Source organism: Pediculus humanus, genomic scaffold (assembly GCF_000006295.1).
Source record: "Pediculus humanus corporis 1103172108195 genomic scaffold, whole genome shotgun sequence".
Taxonomy (NCBI): domain Eukaryota; kingdom Metazoa; phylum Arthropoda; class Insecta; order Psocodea; family Pediculidae; genus Pediculus; species Pediculus humanus.
In genome coordinates, this window is record NW_002987765.1 from 155,658 (window position 1) to 175,552 (window position 19,895).

A 19,895-nucleotide genomic window follows, 5' to 3' on the forward strand; every position below is an offset into this window, starting at 1 on the left:
CGACGTAATTGATTTTATTAATTTATTTTTATTTTATTTTAAATACAATAATACAATCGATTTTTTTTTCCAAAAAAAAAAAAAAAAAAACTTTAGCTTCCAGTCTTTTTTTCCATACGAGAGAATAATAGTAGTACATAAATAAATAATTTAATATATATATATATATATATAAATATTCTTTTACATAATTATTATTATCATCATTTGAAAAAAAAAAAAAACATATTTCAAAACAAATAAAAAAATATATAATATTTATTTCGAATTTTTTTTTTTGTTTTTCTCCAGTAAAAAAAATCTGGAGAAGTAAAAAAAAAAAGAAAAACGTAATTTTCCATTACACTTATAAGAATTTTAATTAATAATTATAATAAGGGTAGGGGGAGGGGAGGGTGAGCGCGAATATAAAATAAACAAAGAAAAAAAAAAATTACGTAAACGATAATACGATGACGTCATTTAATTTAGTCCTTGACACGCTCCTGATTAATTAAAACACAAATGAACGTAAGGAACAAGGGTAAAAAAATATGAGAGAGAGAGAGAGGGGGGGGTAGGGGGAAGGTTCCATAACTTTCATAAAGTACAAATAATTTTTTTTTTTTAATTTCTTAAAATTTTTTTTTTTTATTTTCCAGTTTCGCACGTTCCTCCTCCACCATCTGGACTATCATCGAATTCATCGGTCGGACTTTCCATTTCATTGTGTATGTCGACCAATCGGAAAGTTTCTAAAAATTCGTTCAAATCCACTTGACCATCTTTATTTATATCCATCGATCTGCATATATCTAAAAGTTGTTCTTCCGGTACCGATTCTGGCATGTGTTTGGCCAATAACGAACAAGCAACGGAAAATTCATCGAGTGTTATGTAACCTGGTAAGGAAAAAAATTTCCATGTTAAGGAAAATAAACAAACGACAAACGACAAACAACGAGAACAACAGGAATACCTGAATTATCTTTATCGATTATTCTAAATATCGATTCGAGATTCGTTTTATTTCTATATAACGTTTCAACGACGGTTACTTTACTTATTTTAGGTCCTGGAACGTGATCGTGGAATGTTGTTCCATAAATAGCTTTACCCGTTTCCTTATCAATGGCGACGAGTTTTTCTTTAAGCATTCTCCAGGGTATTCTAAGTCCGGTACATTTTTCCATGATTTCGCACCAATTCGTTATTGATATTTTACCTAATTTAAATAATATTTTATATTGTTTCATATCTTTCGCCATTACAAAAAAAAAAATCTTTTTATAAATTAAACAAACAATAGAAATAGTAGAAAGATTAATAATGCAGACGACGACGATGAACGATGACGTAACAATTTTTCTTTCGGGTCGGATGTAATTTCATACTGTTTATAAATAAGAAAAAAAATTTTCTTTTTTTTTTTTTTACAATTAATGAAAATTGTTACGAGAATGAAATTTCCAGACGGAAATGATTCCAGAACATTTTTTTTTTTTTTTACGAACGCGGATTAATTTTACGGAAACTTTAAAAACAAAATGGACGCCAATAACGATTACCTGTTTTATTCGTATCGCATTTATTAAATTCATCCATTAATTGATTTCTTACAGATGATATTTTCTGAGAGAGTTCACGTAGTGCTGAACATTCGATGAGTCCGACTCTTTGTCTGAACGTCATTTTTCTCATCCTGTTCGTGAACGTGTTGAACTGTACGAAATGAGGCATCAAATCACTTCCGGTTAATTTAAGGTAAGCTCCTTTGTTTGATCCCGTTTCGTAATAATTTGACGCGGAAAAAATTGTTATCACCTGTTTGAATATGCAAAAAATAATTGCCATTATAAAAATCGATTAATCGATCGATGTATCGATCGATTAAGACTTACTTTGTCGTCGTGTGCCATTTCGTATCCCCAGGGTTTACATTCGTGACTCCGTACGAGAAAAAGCATTTTATTTTTTTCTAAAAATTTTTTTGTCACATCCGGTCCGAAATAAGTTCCGGCACCCCTTAGAGAATTGGGTATGCAACCGTTATGACCTTGAGGATCGCTCCATAATAAATCGAATACCTTTAATGATGATAATAATGATGGTGAAAAATCGACGCGAGGGGCGGGGCGGGGGGATTTTTTTTTTTAATGAAAATGAATCGTTCGTACCTGTTTCCATTCCTGTTTGTCAACCGTATCCGCTCCTAATTCGTAAGATTCACCCAAAGGAGGCCTCAACAAAGACACGTACTGTCGATTCGAAAAAAAAAAACAAATAAATTTTTTTGATTTTGGGGGGGGAGGGAGGAGGGGGGAAGCTGGAAAACATCGGGCATCCGATTTTTTTAAATAGATTTTCTCTACATATAAATAAAAAAAATGTCATCAAATTCAATTTTGTTTCTTTTTTTTTTTTTATTTTATTGCTTTGGAAAAAAAATGGGAAATTTTTCCACTAAACCGCATTCGAAAAGTGGTGGGGGGGGTCCGTTGGGGGTTTCCATTTCGCCTTAAAATTTTTTTTTTTTTTTTAAAAAGTTAAATAGGGAAAAAGGTTTTTTATTGAAAAATATTAATAATAATGATAATAATACGAGACGTTTTAAGTTTTTTCGTTCGTATTGATAATGGTTTAAGGTGTAACTTAGGAAATTATTTATACATATTCGTCGCCATCTTGTTTTTTTTTATACAAAATAATAATTTTTCTCTTTATCCGACGCGTGATATTTATTATTACTATTATCATTTAAATTTTATTCCGAGTTATAATTAATCACGATGATTAACTTCCGTACACGAATAATTTTTTATGGAGAAAATAAATTTCCTGGAGAAAAAATATGAAATTTACGAATAATCCCCGTAAAAAAATAACAACATAAATTAAAACCAATTTGTTTTACGCTTTTATATCCCCCCACCCGTCGCCCCCTCACCCCCACCGAAAAAAACGAGAAAATATTTAATTTTTACCGTTGTGACGTCATTCATTAATAAATTTTTCTCTCCCCCCCTCCACCCTTCGAAAAAAAAATCGATAAATTTGAAGATATAATAACTTTTTTTTCTGGAAAAAATTCAAAGGAAAAGTGTTATAAAACGATTTGAACAAAAAAAAAATATTCTGACCCACTAAACTTATGAAAAAAACAAGAAGAAGAAAAAAGGAAAACTTTTCCATTTGAAACAAAGGTCAAAATGATAATAATGATAATAATAGTAATATTTTTAAAAGGAAAAAAAAAATTTATTATAAAAAAAAATTGGGGGGTGGGGGGGAGAAAAAAACATTTTCTTTTTTTTCTGAAATAAAAAAAAAATAATAATAATAAAAACGATTCGTCGTCTGCTACGAAATATGCACGTGTTGGTGGGAAGTGAGGGGAAGGGGAAATTACGAAACGAGGGTTAAAGGTTAAAGGTTAAATGCTCAAGGGATACGAATTCGTTTTTACTAGAAAAAAATAGAATTAAATTTAAAGTGTCACCCGTGTTAAAATTTAGTTTTTTTTAAAGGTACGACAGTAGTAATGATAATAATAATAATACTTCACCCCCCGACCTCTTAAAAAAAAAAAAACTTTCTCTTCTCTCCAGGAAAAAATAAAAGAAACAAGACGGGTTTGAATAATTGTTTTTCCAGTTGCGTGTAAAACTTGGAAAGAAAAGGTTGATCACTCTCTATGTGACTCCACATTTTACGTTTTTCTTTTTCAAAACACTCACGGAAGCGAAAAGAAAAACGTTTTTCTTTTTATTTTTGGAACGGAGACGGAAAGGGAAGTGGTGGTGGGGGGAGCGGAGTCGAGGGTGGGAGCGACGACGACGGAGACGGGGTTTCAATGTTTAGGGGTAAATAAAGAAAGAAAGAAAGAAAAAATTAATTTGGGGGTTAAAGAAGGAAAAACGGGGAAGGAGGGAGGGTAAAAGGAGCGGGAGGGGAGGGTAAAGGAAGGAGTAGGGTAAGAGTAGGGGGGAGGGGAACAAACGAAAACGTTCATTTTCATTTTCATTTTTTTTTTTTATTACCGTAAACAATTTTTTTTTTTTTTTTAAAACGTCGACAAACTTTTTTTTTTTTTTTCAAAGTCATATTTAAACACACGATTTAATTAAATTTTATTATTATTATTATTATTATTTTAATAACTTTTTAAAAGTTCGAAAATTATTATTATTATTATTATCGGCGTTTCGAAAATAGTAATAAATTGATAATAAAAAAAAAATTAAATTAATCCCTCGCGTCATATATATTTATATACATACGTGTGAGAAAACGTGTTTGTGTGTTTACATTTTCAATGTTTATATTATCATTATCATTATCATTATTATTATTATCATCGACGTCGTCGTCGTCGTCTGCTACTTATCGGACGTCAAAAAAATTTTTTTTTCATATTAAATAATTCAAAAAAAAGGAACTTCCTTGTTTTATATAATTAAATTAAATGGGAAATCTCATTGAATCGGTCATTATTATCATTATTATCATAATTATTATTCTTCGAAACGAATGATAATAATAATAATAATAATAATAATAATAAATGAATAAATAATAAACGTGGTATTAGAATTTAATAAAATAAACCCAAAGAAGGAAATTAAAAACTTTTATATACATGAAGTAAATATGCATTTTTATTTGTTTAAGAGATTTTAAACTTTTTTTTTCGCTCGGAAAAAGCAGAAGACGATTGTTTTTTTCTTTCTCTCTCTGTCTCTCTTTGTCATTCTATCTCTTTTTTCTCATCGCTTTCCCGACTAAAGTTTTTCTTTTTACATTTTTTTTCATTTCTTTTTTTGTTTGAAAAATTAAAAATTAAATTCAACAAGATTTTAATTTGAATATTAAAGAAATATTAAAGGTCGACGACGACGACGAGGAGAAGGTTAGAAAAACGAAAATAATAATAATAATAATGATAATGATAATGATAATGAAATTCATTGAAAAATGATAGACAAAGATTTTTTGCGGTTTATTAAAAACTAAGAGGGAGAGAGAGAGAGAGAAAGAGAAAATTCCGTTTAATTTTTATTATTATTTTTTTAATTGATTTAATTTAATTGGAATGAAATTCATTATCATTATCATTATTATTATTATTATTGCTTTGTTAACTTTCGATATAAAAAAAGGGGGGAGTGGTGAAGAGAGGGAGGGGGAAAAATACTTTAACGGATTTATTATTATTAATTTAATTGATTTACTCGAATGGAAAATCGCTTAATTATTTATGAATAAAAAATTTTAGAAAAAAAATATTTCAAGGATGATGATAATAATAATAATTGTTGTCGGGTATCGAAAAACCGGAAGTAAAAATCACCCCGAAATGATGAAAACGATAATAATAATAATGATGATCGTGATAGGGGTAAATTATTTTTTTTTTTTATAACGTACGAATTGATGACGTTTCGGGTAATGGCGGAGGGAAAAAGTATTGTAAAAAGAATGTAAAACCTTATGCTTACCTTTTGCCTTTCGATTCTTTTTATACAATCCAAATCCGTTAAATCTGATATTCCACCGTGAACGACCAAAACTTTCTTATCAATTATCGTACCTAAAGGTATCCACCTGTACACGGAATCGATCATTTTCAATAATTTTTCCGAATTTTTTTTATATTTCGATTTGATTTCTTTCACGAATCCATATCTGAAAATATATAAAATTAATTTTAATGAGAGAGGGGGTGAGAGGGAGGGGAGGGAGGAAAAGATTTCCTCACGCAATTAAAAAAAAAAAAAAGAAAATTTTGACCCTCAGGAACTCTTTAGAAATTCTTTCATTTTTTTTCTCTCGAAGGAAAATTTCAATGACGTCATCATAATTATTAAATGATAATTTATCTGTCGTAATAAATTAATTGTAAAATAAAAAGAGACAGAGAGAGAGAGAGAGAGATATTGATTTAATACCATGAGATAAAGACGTGTCGGTGGAAGTAACCGTAGTAAAATTTTCAAATCGTGTTTTTCCGGTTTTTTTTCCTTTTTTGTTCCGTTTCCGTTTGAGTGATATTAATAAGGTGACAGGAGGTTTTTGATGATGATTTATTTTCCCGGGGATCAAAAAAAGGGGGGGGGAGAATATTTTTGTCTAAAGATGATAAATTTTTCATTTAAAGAAAGAAAATGGAAATTTTACATTTTTTTTATATTTTTAAATTTTAATTTCTTAAAAAATAATAATAATTAATGGACGAGAAACAGGAACGAAAAGGATGAAAAGAGATGAAGTTTCGGAAAAGGGGGCGGGTGGGAGGCGACGGGGGAAGGGAAGAAAAGGAACGTCGGAAATCTGAAATAGGATTAAAAAAGCGGGGGGAGAGAGGGGAAAGAAAGGGGGAGGGAAAGAAAAGAAAAAAGTGGAAGAAACAAAATAGAAAAATCGTGGATGTAAATATTTTTTTTTTTTATTTAAAAGGGATTAAAAACTTTGGATAATTTATTTGTTATCATTTTTTTTTAAATTTGGCGCCATTTTGATTAAGTTTAAAAAAATTTCTTTTTTTCTTATTTTTTTAAATTAATAAGTAAAAATTTTTTTTTGTAAACATTATTTTACTTTTAAATATTAATAATTCATTCGACACAGTCTCGGATTATTTATTATTATTATTATTTTAATTTTTCTTCTGACACGTCAAAAAAAAAATGCAAAAATTCATCATCATTTATTTTGTTTTTTTTTTTTTTAGTACAATCAAATTTTTCATTAATTTTCCGATTTTAATTTTTAATTTAATTTACATTTACGAATAATTTTATTATTATTATTATCTAATCGTTGTAAAAATTGAATTTTCCGATCGTGTTTGAATCACGTGGGAGTCCGCGTGCGTGCGGGTGTGCGTGTGCGTGTGAGTTTTCTTTTATTGCATTTAGAGTATAAAAATTCAATTTTTTTGGTTTTGAATATCTCGGCGCGGAAATCTTTTGTTCGGGAAGCAGAAGAAATTCGGAACGAAACGTGAAAATTTTTTTTATTCTCCCCTTCCCTCCTCTCCCCCGATAAGGCCTCTCTCTTATCCCTTTTTCATATTTTCAAAACGACGGAAGAAATGAAAAAAAAACAATCAATCAATCACTCGCGGCATATATAAGTTTTCTCTTCTTCTTTTTTTAATGTTTACTTCTTTTCGTTTTTCTCATCATCATTATTATTATTTTTCAATCGTCGTCGTGAAAATTGAAAACAAAAAAGGGGGGAAAAAAGGGGGTAAAAAAAGGTTTTCAGAATTTTTTTTTTTTCGTCGAATTTCCCCTCCCCAAAAAAAAAAAAATTTTTTACCCTCTCGATTGATCGAAAATTAATCGAACGTGATCGCCGCTCATATCATTAAATTAAATTTTTTTTTTTTTTTTTTTTAAATGACAAGAGAAAAAACGTCGAATCGTTTCCGGTTAAAATTTAAATTTTTTTTTAGAATGTTCTGGAATTTTTTTTTTTTTTTCGTTAGCGTACGACGAATTTGAAAAAATCCCCCCCGATCGCCCCCCTCCCCACGTTTTTATTTTTTTCAAGGTGATTTTATTGTTTTGTGTGTTTGTATAAAAGTTCGTTGCCTTTTTTTTTTTCTTATCATAACAACAACAACAACAATAATAATAATAATAATGATAATGATGATAATAATAATAATAATAATAATAATAATAATAATAATAGAGAAAAGAAAGAAGAAAAAAGTTAACGAGAAAATTACAAAAAAAAAAAGGCATTAAAAGCAGACATTTTTAAGGACGATTAATTTTTAACGGATAAATATTACGAAGTAAAGGTCGAATTTTTTTTCTTTTTCTTTTTTTTTTTAAATATCTTGAAAAAATATTATTATTATTATTATTATTGAAATTTTCTAATATTTATTAATTTATCTTTTGTATTTTTATTTGTCGTCTGCTTTTTTTTTTTTTTTTTTTTTGCGGAAAAAAAATCAAAATAAATTTTCTCCAAATTAAAATTAAATTCAATTCTCAATATGGCGACGACGTCATCGTACGAAATTTTTTTTTTTTCGGTTGAACGGAAAAAGAAAATAAGGGGAGAGTAAAGGGGGAAGGTTGAGGGTGGCGCGGGTTATTATAGGAAAAAGAAAATTTACGAAACAACCCGAAGGCATCCGAAAAACCAACAACCGGAAAAACGTGAAGGCGGAAAAAAATTTATTTATTTGTTTTCTTTTCTTTCGAACAATAAGTATTATTATTATTATTATCATTATCATTTATTGAGTTTATTTATTTGTTTTTTAAAAACATTTCCGGTTTTTGTCTGTCTCTCTCTCTCTCTCTCTCACTGTATTTGATCTATCTCTCTTTTTGTTTTTGTCCATTGTCTCTTCTTTTGTCTTATTCTGTCGTTTTTATCTCTTTCTCTTTCTCTCTCTCTCTCTCTTTCTATTTCTGACCTCCATCACTCTCTCTCTCTCTTTCTTTCTTTCTACTTCTGACCTCTATCACTCTCTCTCTCTCTCTCTCTCTCTCTTTTTATGTTCACCCTTTCAAATGTTAATCGTTTATCCTCATTTTATGTTTCCCTCGACGCACAAACGTAAAATTTTTTTAATAAAAACGTTTTTCTTTTTTTTAAAACGGATTTTACGCGTTTCAGGAATCCGAATTTTTTGTTCCTCCACTCCGGGAGGGAAAAATCGAATTCGAGTTTTTTTTTCCCCTTCCCTCCCCCCACATTAAAAATAATAATAATAATAATAGTTTATTTTTTGATCGGCTCACCTTTGATTCATGACGAAATCTTCGTGATTTCCTCTGTTGAGAAAAATCCCTCCTGGAAAAAGTGTCAAACATGACAAAAGTAACAAAAGTATTTCGAGACTTTGTTTTCCCCTGTCAACAAAATCACCGTTGAAAATATATGGATTTTCCGTCGATGGAAGTCCGTTCTAGAAACAACAAAAAAAAAACCGGAAATTCAATTGTTCGGAAAATTCGAGAAACCCGAAATATATATTTTTATCGATTCAATCAATTCAATATTTTCATTTCGATTTCGTTTTTTCTTTTTCAATTCGTCAAATCGTAAAAACAGTCGACGACGTCATCAGTATTATTGATAATAATGATAATAACGACGACGACGACGACGACGACGATAATAATAATAATAATTAAAGTGATTTATTTGTAATAATAATTTGCGTGTCAAATTTTTTTTTATTTTTTGGTAGGCAAAGTGTCGGAGGGAGAAGGGAAATGAGGGAAGGGGAGTATTATAAAGGCGGACAAAGTGATTTACTTAACGGGTGATAAATAATAATGATAATGATAATGATAATGTAAACGCAATTAGGTAATTAGTAACGGTTAAAAAAAACAATCGGTGAACACGTGCGCGTAAATCCACACACATCAACTCGTTAATGATGAAATATTAAAACATTTTCTATTCAAACTTGTAATTTTTTATTTATAGTCTATAAAAGAACTAGTAAGTTCTATAAAACTATAAACGAAAAATCACGTGACGTCTGTCTCTAATGCCACGAACAAAAAAATTCTAGGAAATTAATATAGTGGGGAAAATCCCGTGATCCGCGCACAGAAAAAAAAAAAAATTTTTTTGTTTAAATTTACCTAATAGAAATTTAAAAATTTAATTTGTGTCTTCATCCCTCCCCTTCCCTCTCCCCGGAAAATTTTGTCGTAATTATCTCCCTTATCATCCTCCCTACATATCCCTCCGTGCAATTTGAATGAGAAAAAAAAAAAACCCGCGAAAATGTTTTTAAAAATAAAAAACGTTTGAGTCGGAACGGGAGAGAGAGGGATAGAAGGAGGGAAAGGAGGCGGGGAGGGGAACGGACAAACAAAAAAAAATTTTCTAGAATTTTCCATTTAAGACGAATTTTTTAAAAAGTAATACGTAGTGTATGATATATATTAATGTTATTTGGGTGCGTGTGTGTGCGTGCGAGGTCGGAATATCGAGATTTTTCCGGCGGGAGAGGGGAAGGAGGAGAGGAAGAGGAGATAGGCACGAGAGAGGGGGAAAGAAACATATCAAGTTTTACCTTGTGAAAAATAACGAGGAGATCATCGAGTTTTCCATGAAGGTCTCCGCAAATGGTTATCTGTTTCGATATGGCGGTTGACGCTTGATTCAAATTGGGAAGTTTTTTCAATTCTTTAACGCTTTCTTTAATTATTCCTGCCACGTATTTGGCATGTAAAAAATTATGCTGAAAAATTCAAATGAATCCTTGTAGAAAAAAAAAGTTTGGTTGCATCATTGATTGATGACGTAATTAAATGACGTACCTTTGACGTTCTGAAATGAGTTATAAGATTTTGAAAATCTTTAAACTTTATCGGTATTGAAATGTGAGGGCCTTTGTATCCCCCTTCGATATTTTCAATCAAACTCGAATCCGTTGATTCATCTTCGAATTTATCGGAAAATTCTATTTAAAAAAAAAAAAATATTTCGTGTTATACGTATCGATCGATAGATCGATCAATCGATCTATCGATTTGTTTTTTTTTTTTTGTTTTTACCTATCGATGAAGTTTTCGATGCGATATCCGAATCTTTTTTCAACGAACATTCTGGCATGTGTAAAAGTAAAGCATTGAAAAAATCATAAACCTAAAAGAGAGAGAGGGAGAGAAACTTTTTAAATGTTTAATTTTCCTCCCCCCCATTTTCCAAGCAGAAGATAAAAGCAGAAGAAATTTTATTATTATTTACTTTTACTTGATCTTGCTCTCCCTGATATTCCATACTTTGAAAAATCGTCCACGTGTATCTTCTACGAATTTCCATTCGTGCCAAATAACTTCGATACCATTGTTGAATCAAAATGGCGGCCTTTATAGCTAAATTCATAAATTATCATTATTATTATTATTATTATCATTCATTTCTACGTTTTTTAATTTAATTAAAGTTACGGTTGAGGCTCCCTCTCCCACCCTCCCTACTCCCCTTTCCCACACACTTCGAACTTTTTTTTTTTTTTTCGTGGATTAAATGTAGAAAGCAAAAAAAAAAAAAAAAAATTAGCGACATGATAATGATAATATTAGTAATAATAATAATAATAAATCATTTTCCGTGTTTTTTTTTTTTTTGTACTCGGAAACGTAATAAAAATAAAAAATGAAAAAAAAGGGGAGGCGGGAAAAGTTTATTTCGTGCAACGTATATAATTTACTAAAAATTCTCGCGTTTCGTACTTTTTATCATTTGTCATTTGCCATTAAATTTTTCCAAAACGTGTTTTCTTCTTCCACGCCGCGAGAGCTCGAAAAAAAAAAATGTCTAATGCCACGACGAAATAATTTAAACATGCACTCGTACAAATTTACCGTGTAAGACGACGACGACCGAACTTTTTTTTTTTTTTTTTTGACTTTTTTCCTCCCTTGAAATTTTCAACTCTTTACTCTCATCTCATTTTACTCCCACCTAAAAAATTTTCTACTTCCCCTCTTTCCCCCTCTCCACGAAAGAAAAATGAAACAAACGTCACATTTGTAATATTACCACAAACTACGTTAATTTTTGTTTTTTTTTTTTTTACTTTTTACTTTTTCCATTTCATTTTGAAAAAAATTAGAAAAAAAAAAATCGTGTAATAAGTAAAAAAAAAACCACGCCCGACAAAAAAAATGATAATAATGATAATAATAATAATAATATTATTTATACATACTCATCCGTGATACGGTACGTTAAGAAAAAAAAAATTACGTCGTTGATAAAAAATATTGATAACATTGACAAAAAAAAAAGAAAAAAATTACTAATAATAATAATGATAATTACAACGACGTGGAATTAGACTCTGTCATCTAATTCACCCGAATTTAAATTAACAAACGAACAAAAAGGAAAAGTTTTTTTTTACCAAACTAAAAAGAAAATTTCATATCGAAATTACTTTTTCCCCTATAAATGTTTTATTTTTTTTATTTTTTTATTTAAATAATGACGTCACAATCGATATCCCCCTCGAAATAATGGTAATAATAATAATAATAATAATAAATCGTTTGTCGATTTTTTTTTTTTTTTAAAGAAATATTTATTACCGCGATAAACGTATATTGAAATTTTATTTATTTATTTATTTTTATAGCGCTATATATATATTTATATAGTAGTGCTATTAAAATCGTGAATAAAAAGGTGCGTAATTGTTGTTTTTTTATAGTTTAACAAAAACTTTTTTTTTTTTTTCAACGGTTGGTAATATAATAGGATTTTATAGTTTTTAGATATTAATAGAGTTTTTTTTTTTAGAAGGAGGGGGCGGAGCATTGGGAGGTGGGCGGGGGAAGGTGAGAAGTGGCAGGAGGATGAGAAGGGAGGAGGGGGAGGGAGGGTAATTAATTAGCAGAACAGAACAGACAGGACGTAGATGATGAATATTTGTGTGGAAAAAAAAAACTTCATCTTACTCCTTTCGACTTTAAGCATCGGATTAACGGTTTTAACATCCTTACGAAATCCAGGTGAAAAAATTTTCGACGTGAAAAATGATGAGAAAATCCCACTTTTATTTTTTTTCCCTTGTTTTTTCATCTTGTTTTTATCAACATCGTCATCATCCGTTTCCGGTAGTGACGATATGGTCGACGATGAACAATTAAAACTTCTGCTACTATTTTCCGTCGTCCATTTATCCGAACAAAAGCAAACTTTTTGAAATTTTCTCGAACCGGTGCAATTCATTATCGTTTGTTTGTTTGTTGTTGTTGGTTATAACGTTGTCGTTTCTATTATTATTATCACCACGGCCCCCCACTTGATGCGATTTGTTTAAATTTTTTAATTTTTGAAATTTTTTACTTGTTCATCGTTTGTTTGTTGTTCATATTTTTAAAAAAAAATGTGTTTGTTTTTTTTTGTTGATTTGTTTTCGCGTGTCGAATCGTTTGTTTGTTTGTTTGTTTCTTAGATGTTTCCCCATCGATCGATTTTTTCAAAATGTTTTCTATCGATTAATTTCCTGTCCATTTCCGTTGATTTATCTAAAAAAAAAAAAAAAAAAATTAAAATTATTAAAAAAATTTTTAATTTTTTTTTGTTTGTTGTTGTCGTTATTTCCGGCGGAAGTTTTAAAAGAATAAAAACAAAAAAAAATATTACTTGAAGGTTTTCTCTTTTACTCTTTAGGTTTAGAAAGGCGCGTGTACGCGTTTTAGATTCTGCGAAAGAAGCCTTAGTGTGTAATAAAAAAAGAAAGCTTAAAACGTGACATTGAAACCTTTTTATATAAGAAAACGGGGAGGGGAAGAGCTAGGGGGCGGAGGGGACATTTTTTTGCGTATGCGAATGTTAAAAGAAATTCAAAGGAAGTCGTTGTTTTTTTTTTTGTAAAGATGCGACAAAAAAATTCCGGAAGAAGCAGAAAAAAAAAAAAGGAAAAGTCAATCGAATGTGTAGAACGTTAAAAGGAAAACACGACAGAAATTATTCGAGTGTAAAATGGTTTTCCAAAAGGCTTTTTTGACATGTTTTTCCTTCTCCCCTCTCTCCACTCTTTCCCCCACTCTCTCTCTTTACGTTTCCCCTCTCTTTTTTCGAGAAATCTGAAATTTAAATTAAAATTTTTAGCCATTTTTAAACTATCGTTCGATTTTACACTTAAAACCTTGTTCGATTGTTACGTTTTTTTTCCCGCCTCATCTTCTGCCACGTTTTTCTTTTCAAACTTTATTTTTTTTATCATTTTCTGACACTTCTTTATCGCACCCGAAGCGAAAAATTTAATTTAATTTTGTGGATTTTAAAGTCGAAAATAAAAAAACAAAAGAAATTTTTTTTTTCTTTTTTCGAAAAGCAGAAGATTTTTTTTTTTTTTTTGTTTATTCTTTTTCCGTTAATTTTTCTTTTTTTTTTTATTTACGGTTTTAGGCTTATTTATTATCCCTCCTTCACGCCTCTTCGTATTTTCCTTAATACAAAATGTCGGTTCGAATCGTGTTTTGATCCCTACCTACCTTCAAAACGGTAAAATTATTTGAAAAAAAAAATGATTTCGATGCTCGATCGATAATTTTATTATTATTATTATTAATATTATTATTATTACTATTATTATTATTATTATTATTATTATTATTATTATTATTTTGTAAGAAATTTGTTTTTTGTTGTTTAAAAAAAAAAAAAAAAAAACCGGAAGTCGGAAGATTCCTTAAGCGGAAGTGAATTATTTGACATTAAATTAACGAACTTCTTCCGGGTTTGGAGGAAATTTTACAGACGATTTGATCGTCGATTATTTAATTTGTTTTCCCGTTAAAATAAAAAAATTAATTATAATAATAATAATAATAATAATAATAATAATAATAATAATAATAATAATAATAATAAGTCAACGGCCATACCGTGCTGGTCACACCGGTTCCCGTACGATCACCGAAGTTAAGCAGCATCGGGCGTGGTGCAAACTTGGATGGGTGACCGTTTGAGAACGCCACGTGCTGTTGGCTTAAAAAGAGCAAAAAAATGAGAACAAGACAAAGTAAGAACCAAAAACAAAATCTTGTTCTACTGTCGACCTGAGGCAGCTCGACGAGAACGTGAATTTCACTGCTTCTGACCCTGGCCACTCCAAAGATGTTAGTCACCGGAGCCCAGTTCAGGAGACAAATCGTTCCCATCGAAAAAGACGGACTCAGGAAGACCTTCAAGAATTGATGTGGTGCTATCTTATAATAAGTGGCACCACCGAAATTCGAGTATTTGTCCCTAAGGAATCGGGTAGAAACCTCGGATAAATACTTAAAAAACTCCGACAAGTAGCCTTGTCGTGTTTAATGGTGGATAATAATAATAATAATAATAATAATAATAATAATAATAAAATAATAAATAATAATAAATAATCGATCTCGACTTGTTTTAAGCTTTTTTTTTTTAATCGAAAAGTTTCTCTCTCTCTCTCTCTCTTACTCTTTTTTTTCTCTCTCTCTCTCTCTTACTTTGTCTTTCTCTCTCTCTCTTTTCGCTCTTTTCGTTTTTTTGGAAAAGTGTCGATACTTATGAAAATTTTATTAGTTAAAATCTTTTTTCGAATCGATTTTTTTTTTCTTTGGGGGGGGGGGAAAGAAATCAATTAAATCGAGATTAAATTCATTTATCGATTTTTTTTTATAGCGATAATAATAATAAATAAATAAATAAATAAATTATTATTTTGGGGAGGAGGTAGTTGTTTCTCTCTCTCTCTCTCTTAAACGAATACCGATTGAAAGTATTTTTTTTTATAAATGTTAATATAATAGATAACCTATTTTTCTCTCTTTCTCTTGCCTCCACCCTCCCCCCCCACTTCGTCGGATAACAGCTGTAATTTATTTTAAAAGTTTTATTTATAAAACGGAAAAAAATTTATTACCGCCCCCCAATTTATCGTTAAATTAGACGATTTATTTTCCCCCAACGTTTTCGCACCTAATTTTGTAACAAATGCCCTTTTCGTTCCTCCCTTTCTCCTCCCTGCTGCCCCCTCCTCCCCCCGATATATTTATTTTCGTTACATCCTGAATTTTCTTTTTTCTTCTTCTTTTCTCCCTTCTTTACTCATCATTCCTCATATTCATTTCGTTCCACCAATCGAAATCGTTTGTGTGAAAAACGATAAATTTTTTTTAAAAAAAAGCGGACACAAAATAAAGTATTAGGAGGCTATAAAATTTTTTTTTCTTTTATTTACTCATTTTTCAGAATCAAATTATTATTATTATTATTATTACAAATGAAAGGTCAAATGTAAAGAAGAGTGAGAGAGAGAGAGAGAGAGAGAGAGAGACAGTGAGAGTGAGAGAGAAAATTAAATGACGTGTAGAAGACGCAGAAAAATCCAAAATGATGTTTATAGTAAAAAACCATCCGTTTAAATTTTCCATTTTAAAAATCGATGTAACGGTTTAATCGATATAATTTATAGTCTAGAACCTTCTAGAAAGAAACTTCTCGAGTTCATATTACAAGTGGTCTTCTCCTCCTCTCTCTCTCTCTCTCTCTCTTTCTCTCTCTTACTTTTACCACAATCTTTTTTTTTTCTTCCTCTTGTGCGATTTTTTTTCTATCATAAAAAAATTTTAATTAATTACGAATATCATAATAACCGTTATATCATTATCATTATTATTATTTCAATAAGTAATAATAATAATAATAATAATAATAATTTTTATTTTGTTTAATATTGGATTTGAGTAAGAGAAAACGTGAGATGCGAAATAAAAAGTTTTCATTAAATTATTTTCGTTCGAATTCGATTCGTTTTTTTTTTTTTTTCTATTTCTTTTTTTTCTTTCGTTTTTTTCAAGACGTGTCAGCAGAATGAATAAAAGTCCTAATTTCAAAAACGTCATTATTTATATATATATAAATTTAATTTTTTTTCATTTTATTTATTTTTTTTTTCGGAACAGGGAAAGGAAAAATATTTTGTTTCAATAGTATCATTTTCACTCTCTCTCTCTCTCTCTCTCTTTCTCTCTCTCTCTCTCTTTCTCTCTCTCTCTCTCTTCCTCCCACTCTCACTCCCACTCTCACTCTTACTCTCACTCTCTCTCTCTCTCTCTCTCTCTCTCTCTCTCTCTCTCTCTTTCTCTCTCTCTCTCTCTTCCTCCCACTCTCACTCCCACTCTCACTCTTACTCTCACTCTCTCTCTCTCTTTCTCTCTCTTTCTCTCTCTCTCTCTCTTCCTCCCACTCTCACTCCCACTCTCACTCTTACTCTCACTCTCTCTCTCTCTCTCTCTCTCTCTCTCTTTCTCTCTCTCTCTCTCTTTCTCTCTCTCTCTCTCTTCCTCCCACTCTCACTCCCACTCTCACTCTCTCTCTCTCTCTCTCTCTCTCTCTTTCTCTCTCTCTCTTCCTCTCACTCTCTCTCTCTCTCTCTCTCTCTCTTCCTCTCACTCTCTCTCTCTCTTTCTATTTTTTGGGACATTTTTTTTTTTGCAAAACGATTAACTCGTTCGTTACAACACCTACCTGACAATTATCCTGTGATTAAGAGTAGAATGGGGGGCGGAAAAAAAAGGGGGGAAAACGAATGAAAGAGAAATGAATCATTTATCGTGAAAAATGTATCGAATGAAAATTGGCATTAAACGATAGCAAAAAATTTGTTTTTGATTTTGTTGTCAAAAAAAAAAAAAAAAAAGTAAAATGAATTTTGTGTTATTAAATAATTGTCGTTTGCCAAAAGTCACGCTGAAATTTATATTGTCATTATTATTATTATTATTATTATTGCTATTATTTTTTTGTTTTAAAATACACAACACACACACACACACACATATAAATGTATGAATAACATAAAATTTATAGCTCGGTTTTATTTTGCTATAAAAAATAACACTATATAGAACGAGTCCTGAAAAAAAAATTTATCGTGACAACACAATCGTAAATAATTTTTTGCTTTCTCTCTCTCTCTCTAAATAGTCTATAGTTATTTGCTATAATTATCCGACCTTAATTTTTCTAAAAAAAAAACGGGTCTTTAGACAATAGAAATTCGTTAGGAACACGATTTTCCCCCCACCCATCAAATACATGATACACATCATGAGTAAAACGTTTTTTTGGGATTTTATTTTTTCTGTCGTTAATTTATGTTATCAATCAATGTTATAAATTTCTAAACGTTTCCCCCCCCTTCCCACCACCTTCCCTTCCCTTAAAAAAGAAAAATGGCGGATTGATATTACAAAGAAAATTTTTTTAAAATGATTTTCGTCGCCGTCGTGGTAAAAAAAATAATAATAATATTAATAATTTGCCAACAAAAATTTCACTTAAAAAAATTTTTTTCTTATTTTTTTGTATGCGTTAGTGTGTGTGCGTGCGCGTGTGCGTGAGTGAGTGCGTTAATGCGTGTATACGATGTCCGCGTGGACCATTTAATTTTCTGCCAATTCTTTTTTTTTTGCTGCTGTTGCTTTTAAAATAAAAATTCTTTCGGTTTTTTCATATTGACAGATGATAAACAAGATGTTTATATTGATATTATTATTATTATTATCATCATCATCATCATTATTATTATTATTATTATTATTATTATTATTATTATTATTATTATTATTATTAATTTCGTTTTTCGTTTTTTTTTTTTCGATTTTTTTCTTGGGATTATTTTAATTTCAATCGAAAAAAAAGAAAAGGGGGCCCTTAATAATTAATTTATTAAATTTTGTCGTGGTTCTAGACAAGATGTGTGCATATGGTACGCGAGTCAAACCGCGAATTTTTAATGTAAATTAAATATTTTAATTTTTACATTATTATTATTAATATCTAAAGCGTTTTATAAATTATAATATAAAAAAGCGTTCGTAATAATGACAATAATAAGCATAATTTAAAATTTAAAAAAAAGATGGTGGAAGAATCGAAATGGCGGAACAGAAAAAAAAAATTTCGAAATGCCCGGAAATTGTGGGGGGAAAAACCACAATTAAAATGTTTTATTGTTGTCTTTTTTTTCATTTATTTATTTATTCGCAGAAAATAAGTTATAAATTTTATTCTCTCTCTCTCGCTTATTATAAATAAAGAGAGATTTATTATTATTATTATAATTAATTTACTGGAGAAATTTTCTAGAATTTTCATTTTCAAACGTTTATATATATATATATATAATAATTTCATCGGAGATTCGTTAATTCCTTATAATTTTTTATTACTTTATTTTAATTGTCGTTTCTTCCCCCACTCCCCACGCCCCCCACCCGTTTTTATCATCATCATCATCATTATTATTATCGTTGCGTTTGTTCCGGTTGTCTCTCCGCGACGACGACGATAATAATAATAATATTACCACGCGTTATAAATACAAAAATGTAATAACGATTTTTTTTTCTTATTTGTTTTTTTTTTTTTTTTGAAAAAAAGAAAAACCGGAAATGAAATAAAAAATTCCGTTTAAACACGTTAAAGAATTTAATAATAATAATAATGGTAATAATAATAATTTTATTAATTAATTTATTACCCGTTAAAAAAATTGTTTTGTTCGAATAACACGAACAGGCGGTGTAAAAAAATAAACGGAAAGAGGTGGAGATGGAAGGAAGAGAGGGAGAAAGGAGGAAGGGGTGAGGGTAATAATAACATTATTAATTAATAATAATAAAGTAATAAAAATTCGATCGTTTGAGATTTATTTAAGGGGTGACGGGGATGTGGGGGGGCGGAGGCGGAAGAAAATACGAAGATTAGGCATAAAATAAAATAAAAATTTTTTTCCGGCTTTTCGTTAAATTTTCGTCGCGGTTTTTCCGCGAATTAAATACCAACCAATAATAATAATAATAGTAAAGAAGATTATCAATAAGATTTTATCAAAGGTCCTTGACATAAATATTATGAGGTAACAAGGGTAGAAAGAAAAAAAAATCAATTTTCAATCGATTATATATATATTCGTACGATGAATAATTAAATATGGCGGATTATTATTATTTATACGTTGAAAATGAAATTTTTAATTTTTTTCTCTCCCTTAATAATAATAATAATTACGACGATGATTGATGATGACGATGACGATGATGACGATGATGATGATGATGATGATGATGATGATGACGACCAGTACGATCGTGTTTATGCTTTAAATGTCAGGGAAAAAAAAAGAGAAAATTTTTCTTTGCATAAAATTAACATTTAAACGAGTTTTAATTATTTTTAGGTTTTCAGATGGTATTTATCGGGGCGAGGGGGGGCAGAAGGGGGTTTTTAGATTTTTATCCGTGAGGTAAAATTATAATTAAACGTTAAATCAATTTTTTTTTTCTAAAAAAAAAGAAAGAAGGAAAGAAAACAGTGAAGGATTAAGGATTTTTTTTTTGCTCTTATAAATTTTTTTGCTAGTC

At 29.8% G+C, this 19,895-nt stretch overlaps 2 protein-coding genes across 2 annotated transcripts; both read right to left on the bottom strand.

Moving 5' to 3' along the window:
• Positions 1–433: 433 nt before the first annotated feature.
• Phum_PHUM427960 (NADH-Ubiquinone oxidoreductase AGGG subunit) lies at positions 434–10,860 on the bottom strand (the record flags this gene model as incomplete). The annotated part of the gene is made up of 12 exons (XM_002429275.1): positions 434–485; positions 650–881; positions 959–1,204; positions 1,548–1,803; positions 1,881–2,066; positions 2,157–2,237; positions 5,478–5,664; positions 8,751–8,917; positions 10,046–10,213; positions 10,293–10,435; positions 10,530–10,620; positions 10,729–10,860. 12 exons carry the CDS (start codon positions 10,858–10,860, stop codon positions 434–436), a joined length of 1,941 nt encoding a protein of 646 aa, XP_002429320.1.
• A 1,020-nt stretch (positions 10,861–11,880) lies between these two features.
• Phum_PHUM427970 (uncharacterized protein) lies at positions 11,881–12,711 on the bottom strand (the record flags this gene model as incomplete). The annotated part of the gene is made up of 2 exons (XM_002429276.1): positions 11,881–11,888; positions 12,438–12,711. 2 exons carry the CDS (start codon positions 12,709–12,711, stop codon positions 11,881–11,883), a joined length of 282 nt encoding a protein of 93 aa, XP_002429321.1.
• Positions 12,712–19,895: the final 7,184 nt, after the last annotated feature.